The sequence below is a fragment of the Urocitellus parryii genome, chromosome 2 (assembly GCF_045843805.1).
Source record: "Urocitellus parryii isolate mUroPar1 chromosome 2, mUroPar1.hap1, whole genome shotgun sequence".
Taxonomy (NCBI): domain Eukaryota; kingdom Metazoa; phylum Chordata; class Mammalia; order Rodentia; family Sciuridae; genus Urocitellus; species Urocitellus parryii.
This window is the reverse complement of record NC_135532.1, coordinates 177,205,506-177,227,818: the sequence shown is the minus strand read 5'-3', so window position 1 is coordinate 177,227,818 and position 22,313 is coordinate 177,205,506. Positions and strand designations below refer to the sequence as shown.

The window sequence follows — 22,313 nt, the reverse complement described above, 5'->3', positions numbered from 1 at the left end:
AAGTCTGGTGCACCTCGGGGCTGGACATCCAGCTAGGAAATAATCACAGGAGTGCCGGCTGCAGCAGATGAGTTCTGAACCATGGCAGTTGGCAGTGGGAATAGAAAGGTAGAACTGGGTTCAAGAAGTCAGGAAGTAAGAAAGAAGCTACAAACATTGAAGGAATTTTTTACATAGGCAGGCCACAAGGACAGAGGACTTTAAAACAGCCTCCTGATTCCTGACTTTGGAGATGAGCAGAGGGCAGCATTATTCATCAAAGTAGGGATTGCAGAAGAAGAGGAAGAATTGCCTTTGGTCCACCATGAGTTGGAACTACCTGTAAAAAATAACCCTGTTGAGATGTTGTGTGTGCAGTTAGATATTTATTTGGATCTGAAGTTCTGATGGGAGGTCTTGTCTAGAGGTATTTAGTCAGAGCTCATAGGTATACAAATGAAAGCACAAAAAGAGACAAGATTACTTAAGAGTCAAGCGTAGAGTGAGAAGAGGAAGGACCAGGACTCATTTATGAGCAACACCAACACTTGAGACAGAGGAAGAGAAGCAGCTGAGCAGGTGCGGTTGATGGTAGAAGAATCTGGAGAGAGAGCAGTGCCTTCGAAAGTTGGGGAGAAGAGAGTTTTTAGAAGCAGAGATGGTCAGAAGAGTCAACTGCAATGGAGAGGTCAGTAAGAGGGGAAACTTGAAAGAATTCGTTGGATTTGTCAATGAGATATTGTCAAGAAGTCCCAATGTGGTGAGAGGAGCCGACTACAGTGGGCTGAGATGAGGAATGAAGATGTGACAGCAACCGTGACTATTCCGAGGAACGAGCTCGGAACGTCTTCTGCTGGTCTTAGCAGAGTGAGCAGAATCAAGTCAGAGTTACGTTCTCATATGCAAGGATGGCTTTCATAGGAAAACAGTACCTGGCATTGCAAAAGTCCCTGCACTTAAGGATTTTTTTTATGAATTATAGATTCTTGAGGGGAAAAACAAACAAACAAACCCTGACCTGCCATGATTTGGCAGATCCTTTATTTGTAAGTTCACAAAGGAGGGGGAGATGTGTTCTTGTTGCCATCTCATGCCTTTCTGTCCTCCGTGGGAGCAATGGATTTGATATGACCTTTAATAGGAACTACAATATGTCATGAGCTTTCCCTGACCCCTATTTCATCTCTGAGAAAGACTTTATGGTTCTTTTTTATCTTACAGAAATGTCAGCACAACATGTCATTATTATGTTACACGGTGAGAAATCAAAGCAGTGCCCACTGGAGCAAGTCACTTCTCTCTGGACCTCAGTTGTTTTGTCTGTGAGGTGAAAGGACCTCTAAGTTTCCTCCCTGTTTAGCATGCTATTTAAAACTGAAATGCAGTCAGTCCAAAATACTCGGTGTGTATTTCTGAAGTAGTACATTTGCTGAATGCTCCTGCATGAGCTTTTCTTAACATATTCAGTCAAGGCCAGATTTGACCCTGTGGGTTTCAAGATGTCAGTGATGGTTTTCAGACCCTCCATGTTCATCTCAAGACATATGTCACATAAAAGTACTAAACTTAAAAGTCAGGCAATTCTGAAAGACCTAATGATAGGTCTTTTTACCTAACAATCTTCAAAGGTAAAATGAGAGGATTGTAAAAATCCTTATTCCAGAAGGAAATGTATAACATGCATAAAGTAATGATTGCACTTAGCACATAGAGAGCTCCTTTAATTTGAACTCCCAGATCCATCCTCAACAGGACTCAGCATGGCATGTGGAACTCGGAAGCAGCATAGCAGCCTGCGCTTAGCAGAGAGTCATTGCTATTCAGCTACAGGAAGAGGAGGGACCATGGTAGCGCAGAGCCTGGGACAGCCCACAGAGGCTAGGGCTGCGCAGATGCAACTGTACCTGTCAGCATGCCTTCATCTACCACACAGCTGCCATCAATCAGAATGGCATCACATGGCATTTGCACCTTGTTCCCTGTCAAAATTAATAAATCTCCAGGCACCAGGAAGCGTGATTCCAGCTCTTGGACTCCAGCTGAAAGTGTGAGGAGATAGAGTCGAGTCAGATTATTCTCCCACAAAAAAACACAACCCGCATCTCTTAAGTTGGAGATCAATGGAAAAGCAGTCAAGGCATTTTGAAATGGAGGCTATTCTTCAACCTGGGTTTAAAATGTGAAAACAAAAGCCAAAAAATTTATAAACTACACAAAATCAAAACCTTCGTGTGGCAAAAATACATAAATAGGCCAAGATAAAGAAATGATGGATTCAGATTAATATTTTGCTGGGTGCAGTGGCACATGCCTATAACACCAGCGGCTCAGGAGGCTGAGGCAAGAGGATCATGAGTTTGAAGCCAGCCTCAGCAATTTAGCAAGGCCTGAAGCAACTTAGTGAGACCGTGTCTCTAAAAAAGATGTGTACCAATGGCTTGGGAGGCTGAGGCAAGAGGATTGCAAGTTCAAAGCCAGCCTCAGCAAAAGTGGGTCACTAAGCAACTCAGTGAAACCTTATCTCTAAATAAAATATAAAATAGGGCTGGGGATGTGGCTCAGTGGCAGGGTACCCCTGAGTTCAATCTCTAGTACCCCTGCCAAAATAGATGTGTAGGAATTAAGTGTGTAACAAATTGCTAGATATTAATAGATCTCTCTCACACACATAAAACACAACACAAATGGTGTATTAAATGTCTAAAAAGGTGCTCAATTTTAGTCATAATGAGAGAAGTGAACATTTCTTCTTCTTTCCTTCTTTCCTGATTGCCTGACTGAGTATCTTTACTTCTTTCTTTCCTAATTCAATCCCAAAGTCATTATGGAGGTAAGCGTGCAGTGGTCTGGATGGGGTGGGGCAGCAGCCACTATGGGGTATTGGAGCCTTGACTCTGACAGAGCAGAGCCTAGCAGGGTCCTACTGTGGGATGCTGGAGTCATCAGGATGGAAACATGTCCCCATAGGAGTCAGGGGAGGGGCAATGTGAATATCATCAATGACAGGAGATTTGTCACAATCAGGCAGGATTGATAAAATGAGTAGACCCGCTGAGGTTAATGAGCACGCGGTTCCTCACTTGAGGAAGGAAATTACAAATATAGAAAGAGAGAAAACTGCACTGAACCCTGTGGCTTAGAATTGGAGATGTCATAACTTTCCCATGTTCCTGTATCAATACACGACCAGTGTAACTCCACATCATGTTCAACCACAAGAATGGGAATTATGCTCCATGTATGTATGTCAAAATACATTCTATTGTCATGCATAACTAAAAAGAACAACAACAAAAGAATTGTATACCTCAGTGTAATAAAAAAAAATAATATAGGGGTAAATGAGCAAGGATATATAAATATATGCAAACATTTATCCGTCCGGGGCTGGGGATGTGGCTCAAGAGGTAGCGCGCTCGCCTGGCATGCGTGCGGCCCGGGTTCGATCCTCAGCACCACATACCAACAAAGATGTTGTGTCCGCCGAGAACTAAAATAAATAAATAAATTCTCTCTCTCTCTCTCTCTCTCTCTCTCTCTCTCTCTCTCTCTCTCTCCCTCTCCTCTCTCTTAAAAAAAAAAAAAAACATTTATCCGTCCATCTACCTATCTTATACAGTGTATTTGCTGATCTACTCATTTATATATATATTCTCTAGTTCTTTCCTCTGAGAGCATCTAAGTACAGTGAAACCCCAATATTAAGAGAACACCTAGTGTGCAAATTTTGTATTCTAAATTCCCCCTGAAAAGAATGAAGTTTCCTTAGAGAGAGGTGTGATTACAAGGGTGGGCCAAAAAAGTATCATATAATCTAGAACATTTTCTGTGCCATTAAGTAGGGAATGGTCAAAGAATGACTGAGATGCATTATAAAAAAGCCAATTTAAAGAGCCCTTTTGCCTAAATCTGTAACAATTTTAACATCCAAGCAAACAATGAAAATAAAAAACTACAGCCGTCAAATAAAATAGGGATTTGTAAATCCATAATGACATGAGTAAATGGATAAATAAATGAGAAAAAGATAGTTTTTCCTTGCAGCAAAATGGCAATTAAATAATTAGGAAAGGAAGATAAAATTAGAAAATCGCTATTTGGCAAGTATCAAAGTAATTAATTTAGTCAAGAAATATCAATGGATACTAAAACTAGTGGGTGAAAATTTGATGAAGATGGTCTATTTATGTAGTCTCAAAATATCTCTCAACAAAATAACCATTAATTACAAAGGGTAAAGGAGCATATTTACAAAGAAGAAACCTGGCAGACACCATTTAATTAAGTAATCCAAGTTAACATCATCAGCAATAGAACAAATTGAAATTATGTACCACCTTAGAGGAAGAAGTGAAAACACAATTTTGTGTCTGTGATTTGCCAGACAAAAGTGTATAACCTGAATTTAACTAGGAGGAAACATCAGACAAGTCTATTCTACAAAATTATCAGAATTCAAAGCATCAAGGTCATAAAAGCCAAGATTGAAATATCTTAGAAAGACATGACAAACAAAGGCATTCAGCGACCTTGGATCCCTGTCCAAGAGCTGGCAAAACATGAATAGGATATGACGGTTAGTTGGAAGTAATGCGTCAATATTAGCTTCTTGTTTGTACTGTTGTTTACATAGAAGAATGTCCTTGTCTTTAAGAACAATACACTAACCAATGTTAGCATCCTAGTCATCACATATGAGCAATTTATTCTTAAACTGTCTGGAAAAAAAGTTATTTGAACTGTCCTTGAAACTTTGCTGTAAGTTTTAAATTATTTCTTTAAAAAGTAGAGAAAATATACAAAAGATAACATGGCTCATCTACTCGAGTAGAAAAATATAGAAACTTTCCAGGATGTTCTGTTGGCAAGGCTATGAGGAAACAGGCACTCACACATTTCTGGTGTAAATGCAATCTGGCAATATAGGTCTAGCCAAATTACACATGCATTTGTTCTTTAATGTATACCAAAGATATAGTAAAAAAAATATAAAACAATATATGCATTAGTATTTTTATTTCAGCAACATTTATAATAGTAAAAGGCTAAAAGTTCTTCAACACAGCACCAACTGAATTATCAGTTCCTCCACACAAAAGAGTGCAATGCTGAAATAACAAATGAAGAATACGTACATACATTGCTATTAAAAGACCTGGGAACAGTTAAACATGTAAAGTACCAACAGGAAAAATGGTTAAGTATGTTTTCTCTTCCTTTGTTTACCTAAAATAATGGCAATATAAATTTATATATCTTGTTTTGTATGTATTATATCAACTAATATTTTCATATGCAATTTGACTATTTTTAGATATAAGAATAAGTAGAAAACAAACAGAAATATGGTATTTATCATATCAATTATTACAGAGAATAATAATTTATCAAATTATTTATCAACTTATCAATTATTATAGAGAATGAAGACACAAGGCAGAGAGAATAGGGGAAGAAGCTAGACTCCCTTGAATATCATCTTTCTTATGGATTTGACTTTCTAACCCTGAGGATATTTTGCATATTATTTATACATGATAATACAAAAATAAATTTGAAAAGTCAACACTAAAGTAAAATGAGCAAAATGATCCTTTCAGGGCTGTGGTTTTGGCTTAGTGGTAGAATGCTTGCATAGCATGTGTGAGACACTGGGTTTGATCCTCAGCACCACATAAAAATAAATAAATAAAATAAAGATATTGCGTCCATATACAACTAAAAATATTTTTTAAATGATTCTATCAAATTGTTAGCCTAAATACACATACCAAGAACTATTTTGAGTGATTTAAACCATAATTTTTTAAAAAAATATATAATTTGTACATTTCTAATGAAATATCACAAAAGCAGTGAGAAAGAATCTGTAAGTATCTTAAGTTGTTTTAGGAATCATATTGATGTTGAGTGTTTTGGTTTGTTTTTCTAAGATTATTGTATATAATAGGACAAAGCAAATGACCAATTTGTTCCCGTCACTGAGAATAAACACTTTTAATATAGAAGAAGGGGAAACATGAATACAATCAATAAAAAATTTAAAAAAAATTCTATAGTTCTAAACTAGAATTGAAAATGTCAGTGTGAACTCATATTTTATTTAACTTGCATTTTATTCTTAAAAAATCACTTACTAAAAATGTCTTCTGAAAAGGTCCACCAACAGTGACTCACCCCATAAAAATGGACACTCCTAACACTGATTGAGTCTCTAAGCACCGTATCTACAGACTTCCAGGAAAAGTGAACCTGTCAAGGTTTGGTCACGAATTGTCCAAATGAGTTTAACAGATTGTCTCAATGACTATTGAGGTCATGTCAAAAGAACTCAAGAGCCAATCTGAAGAGGTTCTCAATGGCTAAAAATGGAATAATTTGAGCGAACAGGAACAAGAACTGTAATGGATGGAAATGTACTAACCAGGTCTAACATTATAGTACTGAAAAATTAAAAGCCTTTGGGAGATGTTAGATGATCAGCCCATTATTTTGAAAGCTTAAACTGAATCTCAGAGTGTTGAAATACTTAAGGGGAGTGGTTTTTCTTACAGAACAGAAAAATTCCACCTAATATATTGCAGCTCCTAATGAAATAATAAACCTAAGACATGAGCATTTATGTCTGCTAACACTACAAAAATATGACAATTAGATGTTATGTGCTTTCAGTATACAATGCCAATCATAGACTATTCTTGCCAATAATCAAGCCTCTAGGTCTAACAAGTAATATATAATCACTTATTTTCTTCAACAAAAAATTTGCAAGGCAAAAATAAGATATGGAGGAGGGAACCTGTGGATTAAAATACACTTAAGATATAATCAATTGCAGGATATGGGAATCCTGATTTGGAAAATGTATATATAATATTTTTATATTAAAACATATATATTTTTTGCATATTTACAATTATCTTATATGTACACAAAATAATATAATATAGTTAGAAATTCTATCATTAATGTATAGATACACACTGATTCAGTTGAAGAAACCTGAACACTGCCTATATAACTGACAGATTTGAACATTGAAGGGGTTTTTAAATAATAAGGGAATTAAAAAGAGGTCTTTATATACTAAAGCTGCATGCTGTTTCAAATGAAATGATATTTGAAATAGTTACAGAATAATCTAGGGTAAAAGAATTAGTAATACAGCTTTAAAAAAAGATTCAACAAGTTGGTAATTATTTAATCTAGGTGATAGGTACGGGGGCTTCATGGTTATATTCTCTTACTGTTGTATATGCTCAAAGTATTTTATCATTATAAGTTAGAACCAAAAAAAATGATCAGAATATTTTTTAAATGTGAAAATTCATTTCCAAGCAGGATGGAATAAAAACAATAAGATTTATCTTCCCATTGGAAACAACCAAAAACCATACAAAATATATGAAACAACGGTTTGGAGGCAGTGAACATCAAACAACAAAGCTGGGAAACGAATGAAGGTGGTCTGCATTTGCCTAGTTTACTGTTATTAAAGAGTTTACAGTTCCCTTTGCAGGGAAGGGGAGCTCACAGTTCAGAGGACTCCCTGAGGTAGGAGCACAGAGGAGATTCTATGGAGATGAAGAAGTTTGCAGGATTTTCTACATCGGAGAGAGCACTACCCTAGGAGAGCTGCAAAAACCTGCAGAGGCTCCTTCTTCAGTATGTAAATATGAAGATAATAACCCCTTCTGATCAGCAGGTGCATATGAGGGAATGGCTAGACAATGAACAATTAAATATTTACATTAACATTCACAATAATATAAAAATATGAGCTACTTAAGAATAAATCTGAGAAATAAGGTATGTACTGAAAACTGCAAAACACTGCTGAGTGTAACCAAAGACCTAAATAAAAGGAGAAATATATCACATTTAGAAGGCAAAAGATCCAATTTTGTTAATCAATACTTTTAGACAAATTGATCTGTGGAATAGACACAATTCTAATCAAAATCTCATTTATTTTAAAGAAATTAATATGTTGACTATAGAAGTTATATGAAAAGGATATGGGTCCAAAACATCAAAAGAACTCTTAAAAAAAAAAACAAACTAGATGTGAAATATCACCCTATTTCAAAATTTATTATAAAGGGCATATGTGGCACTGGTATACAGACAAGCAAACAGATACAAAAGCTAGGATATATATCCAGAAATAGACCCTCCCATACATGGACAACTGATTAGTGACAAGTGTGCAAAGGTAATTTACTAGAGAAAGATACTCTTTTCAACACATGGCATGAAGTATGGAGCTACCTCTTGCAAAAAAAAAAAAACAAAAACTTTAATCCAAAACAAAAACAAATTTTATAATTAATGGAAAACCTAAACCTATAAAACTCTAGAAGATATTATGGAAAATATTGGTGACCCTGAATTAGGCAAAGATGTCTTAGATAAGATATCAAGAGTAGGATCCACAAAAGAAAAAAATTTGATGAAGTAGACAATTAAAAATTAAAACATCTCCCCATGAGAGATACTGTGAGGAGAATAAAAAGATGTCATAGATTTAGAGAAAATATTTGTGAATCATATGTCTGATATATAATAAAATATTTGAACAGATGCTTGACCAAAAAAGATACAAGTGTCAAATAAACAATAGAAAAGATGTCCCAGGTCATTAGTCAGTAAGGAAATTCAAACTAAACAACAATGAGATACTTCCACACATGAAAGTGGCTAAGATTTTAAAAACTGACCATATCAAGTTTTGACAACAATGTGGAGTAACTGAAACTCTCATTCAGAACTGGTGAGAACATCAAATGGCACAACCATTTTGGAAAAAAAAATTAGCAACTTCTTAAATGTTAAATATCTATTTACCACATATCTAGACATTACATGGGTAGGTATTTTCCCACAAAAAATAAAAACGGGTGCCCATACAAAGATCTATACTCAAATGTTCATAGTAGCATCATTTGTAACTGCCCCAACTACCAACAACCTAAATGTCCACTAGCAGATATACAGATGGATGAATTGCCATATCTTTACGCTGGGATACTCTCAAGAATAAAATGAACTATTGATACACTTAATAAATAGATGAATCTCAAAACAATTATGAGCATTAATCCCCCCAAAGTAGTCCAAAATGTATTATAAAAGGTAAAACTGCAAGTCATACAACACTGTATGTTGTATATTAACTTCCTAAATGGAAGTTAATCTATAATTACAGAAAGCAGAAAAGTGCCTGTTTATGGGAAGGGGTTATTATCCTCATGTTGGTCGTGTTTTCACAGTGTATACATATGTCAACATTTGTCAAATGTCCACTATAAAGATGTTCAATTTTTGAGTTTGTTAATTCTATTTCCATCAGCAAGGATTTTTTTTCCTAAAGCAAAAAGACCTCAAGTTCCTCCTCCCTATAAGCAAATATACAAGAAAGATGCATATGAATATGGGAGTAATAGGAACAACCAGAAACACAAATTCAAGTATTTTTCTGATTCTACATGGATAGCACATAGATCTAAAATAATGAAACTTACCATTTTTCCCACACACAGAGACTGTAATGCTATTATGTGATTCAACTAGATGGTGGAGTTTTACAGATTGCTGCAAAGGAAGGGAAAACAGAAAAAGGATTATTTGTTTGAGTACAGGACCCAGGTATTACACAGAAAGGTGCTAACCTCTGCAAAAAGGGAGTGCTATCTTATTGCCAGCTGAATATAAAGGACTATAAAAGACTGAGCAGCTAAGGAATCACCTGAAAAGAATCTTCAGCAATAAGAAGTATGTGTTCTTTAGCAGAAAGGAATTTCCCAACATGCTTTTCTTCACCCAGAAGAGTTTTTCAAAACTATAAATATATATACAGTTCCTTAAGTGGGTAAATACAAACGTATATTGAGCAGCCTTTAAATGCCAGGTCTGTTGCTAAGCATTATTTCTGCTTTGGGGCTTTTGGAACTCCATATCAGAGTTCCTCATCTATAACTTCATAAAGAGTGGAGTGGTTCCTGCTATTTCCTTGTAGTATTTGTTGTTCTAACATATGAAATGTATGGGACACTGAGAGTGAATCAACAAAAAGAGAAAAAAGAAAAATATTATATAATTATATTGAATTAAGGATTGTTAACTATATTGTTAATTATATTGAATTAACAATTGTTAATTGTTGTGTGAAAGACCTCCACCTGATTCTGAGGGTTTAAAGTTCCCAATCACTTACCAGGTTCCTTTTCTAATCATGATTTTGTACCTAAATCTCCAAGTTTCAAATTATTTACAAATCTGATAAATACAGCTTAAGAATAGTTAACAGGAGGCTGGGGTTTTAGCTCAGGAATTGAGCACTTGCCTTGCATGTGTGAGGCATTGGTTTTGATACTTGGCACCAAATAAATAAAAAAAATAGAATAAAGATACAGTGTCCATCTACAACTAAAACAATATTTTTTAAAAAAAGGATGGTTAACAGAATAGGACCAAGTCAAAGAATGTTCTGCTACTAGCTTATTCTCTTGTTCATTTGTGCATTCACTTAACAAACATGTATTGCACAGCCTTTAAATGCCAGGTCTGTTGCTAAGAAATGAGACAGAATGGAACATAACCATCAGGGAATTTATAACCTACTGAGAGAAATACATTTTAATCAAGTCATCACATACATAAGTATATAATTATAATTAGTAATAAGGAAAAATAAGGTGCTTTTGGAGAATGCATGGCAAAGGGAATCAAGGAGAATCTTGACTGCAAAAAAGAAGTGATGCTGAAGCTAAGACATGAGTAGGAGTTGTTTAGTCAGGGGAATGAGGGCAATCATGAGGATGAAAAGAAAGGACAAATCCAGGTGACATGTCCAAGTGTTCTGTGGGTAGAAAAAATAACATGCTTCAGGGAACAGACTCGTGGGGCTAGAAGGCAGGAAGCCAGGGAGAGGCTGGGTGAATTGAGGCAGAAGTGAATTAAGAGCAGATACAAACCATCAGGACAAGGCAAACACACAAGTGCATCAGTCACAAGTATAGGAGGAGCTGTGGTTCTCAGAGAGTCACTTGGGACTGCCTCTCGGTTTTCAAGAACTCACAGGGACCGAAAAGTTACAACTATTTTCATAATAATACTGTGATATCAATTGCCTTTTAAAATTTCATTCTTTCACATATGTACAGTGGAGTTTTCTAGAGGCTGAATGATGTGTAATATGACAGCAGCTTAAACACAAAAGCAGTTATAAAAATCTAGATATCTTCTATAGCATTTAAGAGATTTGGAAAAATGTGAAAGAACAACATTCTTATCACTAAATTATTTCTACTTCAGAAAATAAGCTTATTTTCTCTAAAAATAAAGCCTTTATGTTAATATGAGATAATATTGCTATTTTAAATGAGTTAATAAATATTGAGTTTTAATTTCTAATATGATAAATATTTGTAGATACAAGCTACAAAAATAAAAACTCCTTGAGGTCCTCAGTGATTCTTAAGAATATAAAACAGTCAGTGACTTTCTTGATAGGACCCTAAAGCTTAGGAAATAATGACATGAGTTAATAAATGGGACAACATCAAATTAAAAAGTTTCTGCACAGCAGAAGAAAAAATTAGGAATGTGAACAGAGAACCTATGGAATGGGAGAAAAATCTTTACTAGCCACTCTTCTGAAAGAGGATTAATATCTAGAAATATAAAGAACTCAAAAACCTTAACACCAAAAAACCCCTAATAACTCAATTAATAAATAGGTAAATGAATGAAGCAGACACTTCTCAAAAGAAGAAACACAAATGGCCAACATTAAAAAAAGTGTTCAACATCATTAGCAATTAGAGAAATGCAAATCAAAACTACACTAAGATTTCATCTCACACCTGTCAGATTGGCAGCCATCAAGAATAAAAACAACAATAAATGCTAGAGAGGATATGGAGAAAAAGAAGCACTTTTTAACACTGCTGATGGGATTGTAAATTAGTACAACCACTGTGGAAATCAATATGGAGTTTCCTCAAAAGTCTAGCTGTGGAATGACCACATGACTCAGCCATATCACTCCTTGGTATTTATTTTAAAGAATTAAAATCATCATACTATAGTGGTATATGCATACCTGTATTTATAGCAGCATAATTCACAACAGTCAAACTATGGAACCAACATAGGTATCTGTTGATGAATGAATAGATAAAGAAAATGTGGTGTATATACACAATGGAGTTTTACTTAGCCACAAAGAAAAATGAAAGTATGTCATTTGTAGGAAAAAGAATAGAACTTAAGACCATTATGTTTCGTGAAATAAGTCAGACTCAGAAGGTCAAGAGTGTTATTTTTCTCTCATTTGTGGAAACCAGAGAGGGAAAAGGAAATGAAAGGTGGGACAGGAGGTGTCTCATAAAGATCAAGGGAGATCAGCAGAAGAACATGACCCTGGGGTAAGTGGAAGGGAGGGAGGGGAGAAGAGCTGGGGAGTGATATTGGCCAAATTATATTGTTATATTGTGTGCATGTCTGAATATGTGACTACAAATCCCGTCATTACGTACAACTATAATGCACCAATAAAAAACGTGGAAAGAGAAATAAAATAAAGCAAAATGGAAAGGGGTGGGGGGGAGAATACAAAGGATTCTGGAGACTAAGAATTTTGAGTACTTCTGAGGCAGAGCGTTAAGGGCCAGAATAAGGTTTAGATGTTTATCCTAAGAGGAGCAAAGGAAATACTTTGAAGCATTTTGGTGTTGAGAGCGTGGGACTGGTCATGTTCTCTTTGGCATCTTAAACCACAGCTAGCCTACTACATGGAGAGTGGTTTAGGGGAAAGCAAGGATGGATGGGTGGATAGTAGATGGGGGGATATTGCCAGATGTGCAACAATGGTTAAGTTGAACCACAATAGGGGTGGGATGAGAAAAGTGAATGATTCCAAGAGACATTTATAAGGGAAAATCAGTAGAACCTGCCATATGATTGAGAGGGGGAAAAAAAAACATATTTCTGGCTTGTGCAACTGAATGGTCAGTGAGGTACCTCACCAGATGTGCTGGATTTAAAGTAAGTTTTGGATATCAAGGTAAGGATGACAAATAGCTTGTGGGGTATATGATTCTGGAACTCAAAAGTAGTATTTGGAATTGAATTATATAAAGATTTGAATGTCCATTTCATACAAAACATTTTGAATAGACATAACCTTTGTCCTTGAATAACTAAGGGCCTAGTGTCTGCTGTGTACATAAATGGACGACTTCAATCTCAGACTTCCCAGCCTACAAAATTATGTAATAAATAAATTTCTGCTGCTCAAATCATCAAAAAAAAAAAAAAGATTTGAAAGTCCTTAGCAGGTTCCTTTAGAAGTCGTTGGTATAGGCAGCTATAAAAACAATGAAGAATCTCTCATGTGCTCACATGACAACAGCCTGAAGACACAGCACTAATAATTTTTCAAACTAGCAAGGTACAAAGCAAGATAATTATGCTACCACTTGCATAAAAAAGAGCAAGGATCACTTGAGCCAAAAGTTCAAGGCCTTCCTCAGCCTCCCAGTAGGTAGCTAAGACTACTGGTATATATATATTTAGTTGTCAGTGTACCTTTATCTTATTTATTTGTGGTGCTGAGACTCAAACCCAGTGCCTCACATAAGCTAGGCAAGCGCTCTACCATTATGCCAAAACCCCAGGCCTTGGTTCTGTTTTATGACTGATCGTCCTCTATCTGACCTTTAAAAAAACATGTGTGCCTCAAAATAAATCGTATGTGAAAATGCAGATAGTATAAAGGTTCCACCATCTTATTCCCCTCCACTAACCAACTATTCTCATTAGTATCTGATATATTCTTTTGATAAAACTTTTAGGCAAAAAATGTAAATCCAAACATATGTTTTTGTTTTTGTTTTATTCCTTTCAAGATTCCTTCTGGGGATTATAACATCAGAAAGCAAAACAACAGTCCAACAGAAGTTACCAAAGGACACAGATATTTCACAGTAGAAAATACACAATTGGTTTAAAGCATGAGGAAATTCTCAACTCATGGTGAAAAACATGCTATTAATGTTATGAAATTCTATTTCATTTATATTGACAAAGATAAGGAAAAGAAACATTCCTCTACAATTGAAAGGAGTATAAATTGATATTGCTTTTTAAGAGGCATTTTGACAACATATATTAAAATAATGCACCCAGCTTGTCACAAGACTAATTCCAATTGCAGAAATTTTATATCTCCATATCAATATAGATATATAAGCATATATATACTATATACATGTTTATATGTAATACAAATTACATGTTTGTAATTTATATATGTAATATGGATATGTAGAGATGTACATATATACATATAGATGTAGAGGTAAGAAAAGGTATGTGTGCAAGGATTCTCATTGCAGCTCTGTTTAGTAGCAAAAGATTAGAAACAGCCTAAGTACCTATCCTAAGTAGCTATTAGACCACATTAAAGACCGTGGTTGATCTAGAGAAAATATACTTGTGAGGATACAAAAAGATAATCAAGATATATTAGGTTAAAAAATGCAAGTGCAGAACAGTGTACATAGCGTACTTCCATTTTGAAAAACAAATTAATGGGGTGCATTTAATGTTGAGAAAAGTATACAGAACACCTGATCCTAGTAGATCACTCTTGAGAGGAGAGTTGGACTCCAGGAAGTTCCTCCAATGGGAAGGGTCCTTAATTTTCATTCACACTATTTTGTTTATCATGGCCACATGGATCATGGCCTCCTTCTATTAAGGAAAATAACTAGTTAATTTAAAAGATTTCTTTAAAAATTACTACTACTATGGTGTGCTTCCCAGATACCCCTTCCAGGTCTGAGGCAGTTATTCCCCCAGCTGCTGGGAATATTGGTAAAGCCTTTCATAGGTTGCTCTTGACATTAGGAAGCTGTCTCACCGAGGTCACAACCTGTCTCTAGGGGGAGTTGCATCGCATAATTCCTCAATGTGGTATATGACAGATGACCTGGCACTCTGACTTTGATTCAGGATGATTCTGAAGAAAGATTCTGGTTCCCAGAACTGGAATTAGCTAAGGCCTTTGTTGCAATTGCATTGCTGTTCAATTTTTCTTCCATTTCTCTTCCTTCTTCCCTCTCTCCTGTTTTCCTCACTCATTCTTTGATTAACATTGTTGAAAGCACTCAGCAATAAAATTCCCACATACAAAAATACACTTAAAAAAATTAAAACCATCTATGGGCTTTAGGTTAATAGTGTCAACCTTAAACAGTGTTGTTTAAGTGGAGTTGTGAGAGGAAACCAGTTCAGCATGAGTGAAAAGAGGGAGGAGGGTGAATAATGGCGACAGCAGGCACAGAGACTCAAGAAATTTTACAGTAAAAGAAGATGAGACATAGCAGCCCCTGAAGGAATAAAGAATTGTTTGGGTTGAACTTTATTTTTCAGTTCGAAGAAGCTTGGGAGTGCTAAGCAGTGATGGGAAGACTCTTATGGAGACAGAAAAAAATGAGTCATCATGGGCTGCATAAGCACCAGGAAGTTCGAAGAGGACAGTATCTCAACTGTGGGGCTGAGGGCACTTCCTCCATTGCACTGAGAGGACAGAGAGAGCAGGAGCTGGAGAGATGGCTCATCTGATAGTTGCAGAGTGGGGAATTGAGCAAATTCCTATTTTAGGCTTTCATCGTCTTGTGATGTGAGATTGATGAGAGATTATCTGCTGAATGAAAGGAAAAGTGGAATATGGGGAAAATGGACATTCCAGAAACCTGAAGAGAGACTGGATTTGAAAACTCAATTTCAGAGAATGGCAGAGTACCTTGATCAGACATGTATAGAAAGCTTTCCCAGATAAGCTTGGCTCTCATGGGTTTGTAGTGTGACTAATCAATCTGTTCTATGTGATTTTTCTTCCAACAGCCCCTAGATCCCCTGTTTCAGGCATGAAGAAGCTAAGGATTGAGTTGGAGCTTTGACAAATGAGTACTAACCAAACATAAAGGGCATATTCAAATTAAGTTCATATTAAACAGACTTCTCCACCTTCCACTGGGAAAAATATAACCTGAAAGACTAGGGATTGGGACGTGAGGGAAGAGAAAGAACTAACTTGTTGAGCATTGGCCATTATATAATTCCAAATATGAACTGAGCAATGACTATTTCATGATTCTCCTTTCCAAGAAAATTTTAATGAAGCACTAATGCTCCCTTTCTGAGACTACGGGCTTACTGGGAAAACTCACCTCTCTGAGGTCATACACTGTCAGAGCTATGGAAATGACGGACATGATTATGATGGCAAAAGCATATTCTTTATAGTCTTCACTAAACCACAGACAGACACTGAAGAGTTGAAATATGTAAAATGGATTGAGAACCTGTTGGCAGACATAAAACACGAAGACAAGGGAGATATTTAGGCCTCACACATAGCTATTCACTGACCCGTTTTCATAATCATCTCTATGACATAAATCACCCCACATCATATGTCATTTTCCTTATTATATTTAGTCAGTAGTCATATCCCAGACACTGCACTAAGCAACTTTGTCTGAATTTGCTCCTTTTATTTCCATAATTACCTTATTAACCAGAAGTCATGACTTATTGCCATTGCAAAGATAAAGACACTGAGCCTGAAGTATTGAGAAACTTGCCCAAGGTCACACAGCTGTGGCTGTCAAAACTGAAACCCACACAATCTAACCCGAGAGTACTTGCTTTTACTCACTGCCACACTTTACAATTTACAAACTAGTTCCTCTTGTATCATCAAACTGACCATCACATTAGTTGTGTAAAGAGGAGGTATCACCATCTCCCATTTACATTTACTGGCCTTCAGAAAGGGGAAGGATTCATTCAGGTTGGCACAATTAAAACACCTTCTAGTCTACTGTTCTTCTCTAGGACATCACAGTGGCCATATTTGAAGCCATTGAAGAGTTTACATTCGTGGATGAGTTGAAGACCACGTTTTCCCATATGTACAGAGCTGAGCTGAAAGTAGTAAGCTACAACTGAGCATCTAAAACACGCAGAGAGAATAGATATAATCCCCAATAGCTGTGATCCTGCTTTGGTTAAAAGCATTTGGAACCCTTCCTCAAATTCCCTCTGGTTGTTTTGCATCTGTCTAAAACAAGAATGGTAATCCTTGCTTCAGGTTGGGGATGAAACACATAGAACTTTTCCTACCAGTTTGTTTTGCTTTCTTTCATGCTCAAAACTTCACTGAAAATATCCAGCTGAATTTAGTAACCTATTTTTTTAAGGCAAGGATAATTGGAGGTGGAGTACAGGGTAAGACCCACAGTACTACTATATGGTTATGGTTTGAAAAATGATAAGCCCAGATAGGATTCAAGAGAAAAAAATTAAACGTGGCAAATGAAGGTCAAGTTCTTCTTTGTCTCTTACATATACATTGAGATCAGTAGAACTGAACAGATGCTTTCTTTCTCCCTATAATTTTGGACATTGAGGAAATTGTATACGTTGCCTAAGAAAATGATTGGTTTTTCTAAATATGTGCTACATAAACATATTTATTTATATAGAATTTGTATATTTTATATGTACATAATACATATAATTTTAGTTTCACAAAGTTGAAACAGGCTAGGCAGCATTGAATTAAGAAAGAAAAAAAGAAAAGAAAACCATATTTATCCAGTCATCAAATAATAAGTAGACGAACAAGCATCACAGCCTAATATTATACCAGGCAATGTGCAAAAGAGGAACTTAAAGAAAAGGGTAGATGAGAGATCTGAAGAAACTATGCCTGATGTTTAAAAAATATCTCCCACTTATGGCTACTTATTAACAAGCAGCACTCCTGATTGCTTGACCAGAATATTACCTCTTTGTTTCCTGTCTAATGCAAAGAGAAAATCCTGGAGAAATTACCTCCTTGATGAGCAGTTTCCAAATAGGTGTGATTTCAACATCAATAGTATTAGGCCCACATATTAGCCTCCTACAGGGAGAGATCACAGGTCGGCCAGTCACTAATAAGGAAAAGGAAGCTCATTCCCTGCCCATTCAAAAAAGGCCTATTTTATGACCCCTTTCTCACTTCTGGCATCAACATAAGCCTATCTTATTCTGTAACTCTCCCACCCAGCTCAAAATAACAGAAGGCTCCCAAGTGCAAAAATAATAAACATAATCATCTTGCTTCTATTGAACTACTATCTCCCCAACGTCTAAATATTTCCACAAGTGGAAATTTGTGTATTTCCTAACACCCATTATCTGGTTCAAGTTAGTTTCACGATTAGCATCTTTTCAACTCTGTCTCTTCCCATGAAAGTAGAAGAGGGAGATCACTAAGACAGAATAGTTTTAGTGGTAAGGAAATGCTTTCCTTATTTTATTCCTCTTAGTCAAAAGTTCCTGAGATTCTGTATCATGTTTTAATGTGAGTAGGAAGGTTCTGGACTCTCAAAAATAGCTCGACACAAAATTCTGTGTCCTCCAATTGAAGACCCTGAGATGCACTTCTTTGATCACGCAGAGCAATGGAACTTTGTGAGTTATTTTGCTGTTGAAAACACTAACTACTCTCTCTGTGCCTTCCATATAGACACTGGGATTAAATAGCTTTGCTGAATGTATTACAGTAGTGCTCCTCAAACTTTAATATAGACACAGATAATTTGTATGATCTCATTAAAATGCAGATTCTTGTTCAATAGTAGCAAGATGTGTTCTGAGACTCTGCATCTCTAACAAACTCCCAGGTGATGTTGATGCTGCAAGTCTTTAGGTATCTTGAAAGTACTAGAAAGGGGGCAGGAGGCAGTGTAAGATACATAGAAATTTAGAACCAGTGAGACCTTTATAGAATCCTTTTCCTACTTTCATCCTTCGGAAACTAGAGCCCAGAGAGAAAATACTTGCTCAAAGCCACAGACTCTTGACATTTCAGTGCCCTTCCTAAACCTTGCTTCTCTGCCTAGTAATTGATTTGGAGCAGCAGAGCTACACATCTTGCATGTCATTTTTCTGATGCTTCATAATTGCTGTGTAATTGTACTATCATGATATTATATGTATTTCCTGATTACAATCAAAATAGGCTCAACTCTATTATTTTTGTAACCTTGAGAAGCATTATGTAGAACAGAAAAGAGTGCTAAACCTACAGTTGAAAGTATGGACTCAGTTTTTTCTCTCTCTCTTCCCATCTGTGCGACCTCCTTCAGGACATCAAAACCTCTCTGGGCCTCAGATTTCACATCTATTATGTGGGGATGATGATGAGGTCTGTTCTCCCTCACACGGTTGCTCTGAAGATGCATGAGATAAGGTATGTGAAAGCATTTAATTTAATAATGCTAAATAGAGCATTGCAGATTTTTCTGATATTAATCAATTAGGGTAACTACTTACTGAGCTCTTTTTTTTTTTTTGACCAACTGTTCTTTTGAGCTAAAATAGACAATAATATGCATGATACCTAATCTCCTGTTCTTCTCTTGTTAGACCTGATCCAAATTTTAGATGTATCTTGGCAGAACTGAGCCAGTCTTCCAACGAGCTAAAATAATAATGAGAAGGATGCATTTAGCAATAACATTTTTGAGATAACATTTTTCTTCTTTCAATGCACTTACCAAAACAACTTACCCGACTTTTTGGAACTGTCCTTCTAAGTTATTCCAAACATATCTCATTTTCTGCACCTTTATGCATCTCACCTGCAAGAAAAATGTATTAAGAAAATCTCCAGTTTGTAGATTGGGTGAATATGCAGCAATTCAGTGTCTAAAGAAGCATTTATAAAGAAGCAAAGATAGAACTTAAATACTTAGAACTAAGATTTTCTTTTCTAAAACTTATCCTATTCTTTCCTGCGCCACAAATGTCATTTTTATTAGAAATCATCAATCAACATGTATCACAGGCCTACTATACAGATAAATATATGAATAACAAAATCTCAGTCTTTACATTCCATTACCTTATATCCTAATAAGGAAAAAAATACATTTCCCAAAAGAAAACTATGCCATATAGTCTAGTATGTGTATGTCAAAGAAATGAAAATATTTTAAGTTTAAAAATATTCTTAAAATGTTGCAGAAATATAGAGAGGGCAGATGACAGAGGGCCCATGGAAGAGATGACATCTGAACTGCAGCAGTGAAGGGTTGGAAAGGTTTTGCTCAGATGAGAAGTGAAGAGAGAATTTCAAAGAAATTGTGCACAAATAGTTGAGTGGGAGGAGGCAAGAGGGTAGCACTATTCAACTGCAGAATAAAGACTACATTAAGAGCAGCCTTCAAGGCTAGGATGAAGTATCTGGAACCTTCTCTCACAGGCAATAGATTTGTGCAGTAACCTAAAGAAGTGGCACTAAAGAAGATTAGGCTGGCAGCAGATACTAAAGGGGAAAGAGGAAGTTATTGAAAGAAAATATGCTCCAGAAAATGAGGCTTGGAGGGTGTTAATAATGGAAAAAAAGGAGTATTAATGCTTATCACTATTGTTCTTTCATACTTTAGATTTGTGTAAGAAACTTTAGATATGAATCTGAATTCCCATGAACTGGTGAGCTCGCCAATCACAGAGAGAAAACAGTGGAACTTCCATATTGATGTGAAGCCATATGATTGATATGATGTAGTTATAACCTCAGGTTCCTTGTTTGAAGTTTCTGAGGAACTTGAAAAATTGCTGCTGTCTGGGACCCATAACAAGAGATTCTAATTTAGTTTGTCTGCAGTGTACCTGGGGCAGGTAATTCCAATGTACAGCCAAGGTTGAAGAACAGTATTCAAGACTTTCTTTTGTGGCAACTCTGATATTTGTGTCCTTGAGAACTTCTACTAAATTTCCCTAAGTTCTTTTTCAGTTTCTTTCTCTAAATTCTGTATGTATGGATGGATTCCATTTTCTTCTAACAATTTCTGAGGTGATTCTTCAGAGTAGTTAAAGACTGAAAAGATCATATAGCTGGTACATAATAAATGTTCAATACATTTTTTTATTAAATGAGCAAATGAATGCTTTGTTAAACCACATCTCAACTAGAACTAGAGTTTAAATCTCTAAGGTCTAAGACCTAGGTTACCTCACATGAATGGTAATCCTACTCAGTAAGTTCAAACACACACATATTTGATAGTTACCAAGAGTGTTAGATGCCATATTTTTAAATTTTACAGAATGAATGTACTTCAATGAGACTGGTTGCAAAATGAATTATTTCAGAACATACCCTACTGTCATTGGGGATGATACTTTTCTCATACACTGCAAATTGAAAGGGAAAAATAGTATTTGAAAAGTGATCAGCCTGAGGCATGTTAGCTACCATGGTCCATGTTGGACCCTCAGGTTTCTTGTCTCATAACTTGGTTTCCTTTTTGGTATTCCCTGCAATTTTGCAAATAGAATTACTAATTACTAATTTCTGAGCATTTAGAGCTTATCATCTTGTGATAAGGCAGACACTAATTTCATTTTTGCTTTGTGCCTAATGTTCACTGTGATTATGTCACTCACAAGGCTGGAATCTTAGCTCCAGCCCACGTGGCTTCAAAACTCAGTCTTGTAAAGGATAGAAGACTCAAGTTAGTCTCAAAATAAAATCTAAAAATCCCTCAAGTTTGGGGTTCAAGATGTATAGATTAAGAGTTGCCTACTTTTTAAATTTCATATATTTGAAAATTGTGTTAGAAAAATGTTAAAGGACACACTGGTGGAAGGTGAGGTCCCCTACCTCAGTTAGAGAACCTGCACCAAGAGGCTGTGAAGCCACAGACTGAGAAATTTATAAAACATAATAGACACAAAACTTCTACAGATGAAGACAGCAACAATGAGGAACAGAGGTTCCTGGTGAGTTTTACCTCAAGTGAGAAAATAGATTCCATTTTCTTCTGACCATTTCTGCAGTCACTCCTCAGAGAGTAAGAAAAACTACTCCATTGTAGACCTTGTAAGCGCCTCTGAGATTCCCCCTAGCAGGAAGTATTTCTGCCTAGAGTTTATCTGCTTCCACCATCACCCTCAGAGCTTCTGGAAACTAGTAATGGATGTGAAGTATAACATGTGCAAAGGGTAAATTTATTTGCCCATTTCCCAAAACTTCAAACTAGAAAACAGTAACTAGGAGATCAAGTATCTCTTGTGGGGTGAATTTCACTTTTCTGCTCAGTAATCTGTAAAATGTCCTCTTCCCACAATTCTCACTCTTCATTTCTTGTTGGAATATGTAACAGCGTACCCCTATCAGGTGAAGCACTGGATTTCAGTTTTACATGCAGTCCTACAAAATGGTCCTTACAGTCTCCTCTTAACCTGCATTTGAAAACCTG

The 22,313-nt window shown here is 36.0% G+C and overlaps 1 protein-coding gene across 1 annotated transcript in view; it reads right to left on the bottom strand.

The window, feature by feature from the left end:
• The window catches only part of Atp13a4 (ATPase 13A4), a 95,954-nt gene that overhangs the window by 52,650 nt on the left and 20,991 nt on the right, over positions 1-22,313 (bottom strand). Inside the window, exons 4-9 of the mRNA XM_077795541.1 lie at positions 19,618-19,688; positions 19,448-19,528; positions 17,893-17,962; positions 16,221-16,355; positions 9,504-9,573; positions 1,884-2,018 (exon numbers count right to left, since the gene is read on the bottom strand). Coding sequence (XP_077651667.1) covers positions 1,884-2,018; positions 9,504-9,573; positions 16,221-16,355; positions 17,893-17,962; positions 19,448-19,528; positions 19,618-19,688 — 562 coding nt within the window. The remainder of the gene's footprint in view (positions 1-1,883; positions 2,019-9,503; positions 9,574-16,220; positions 16,356-17,892; positions 17,963-19,447; positions 19,529-19,617; positions 19,689-22,313) is intronic.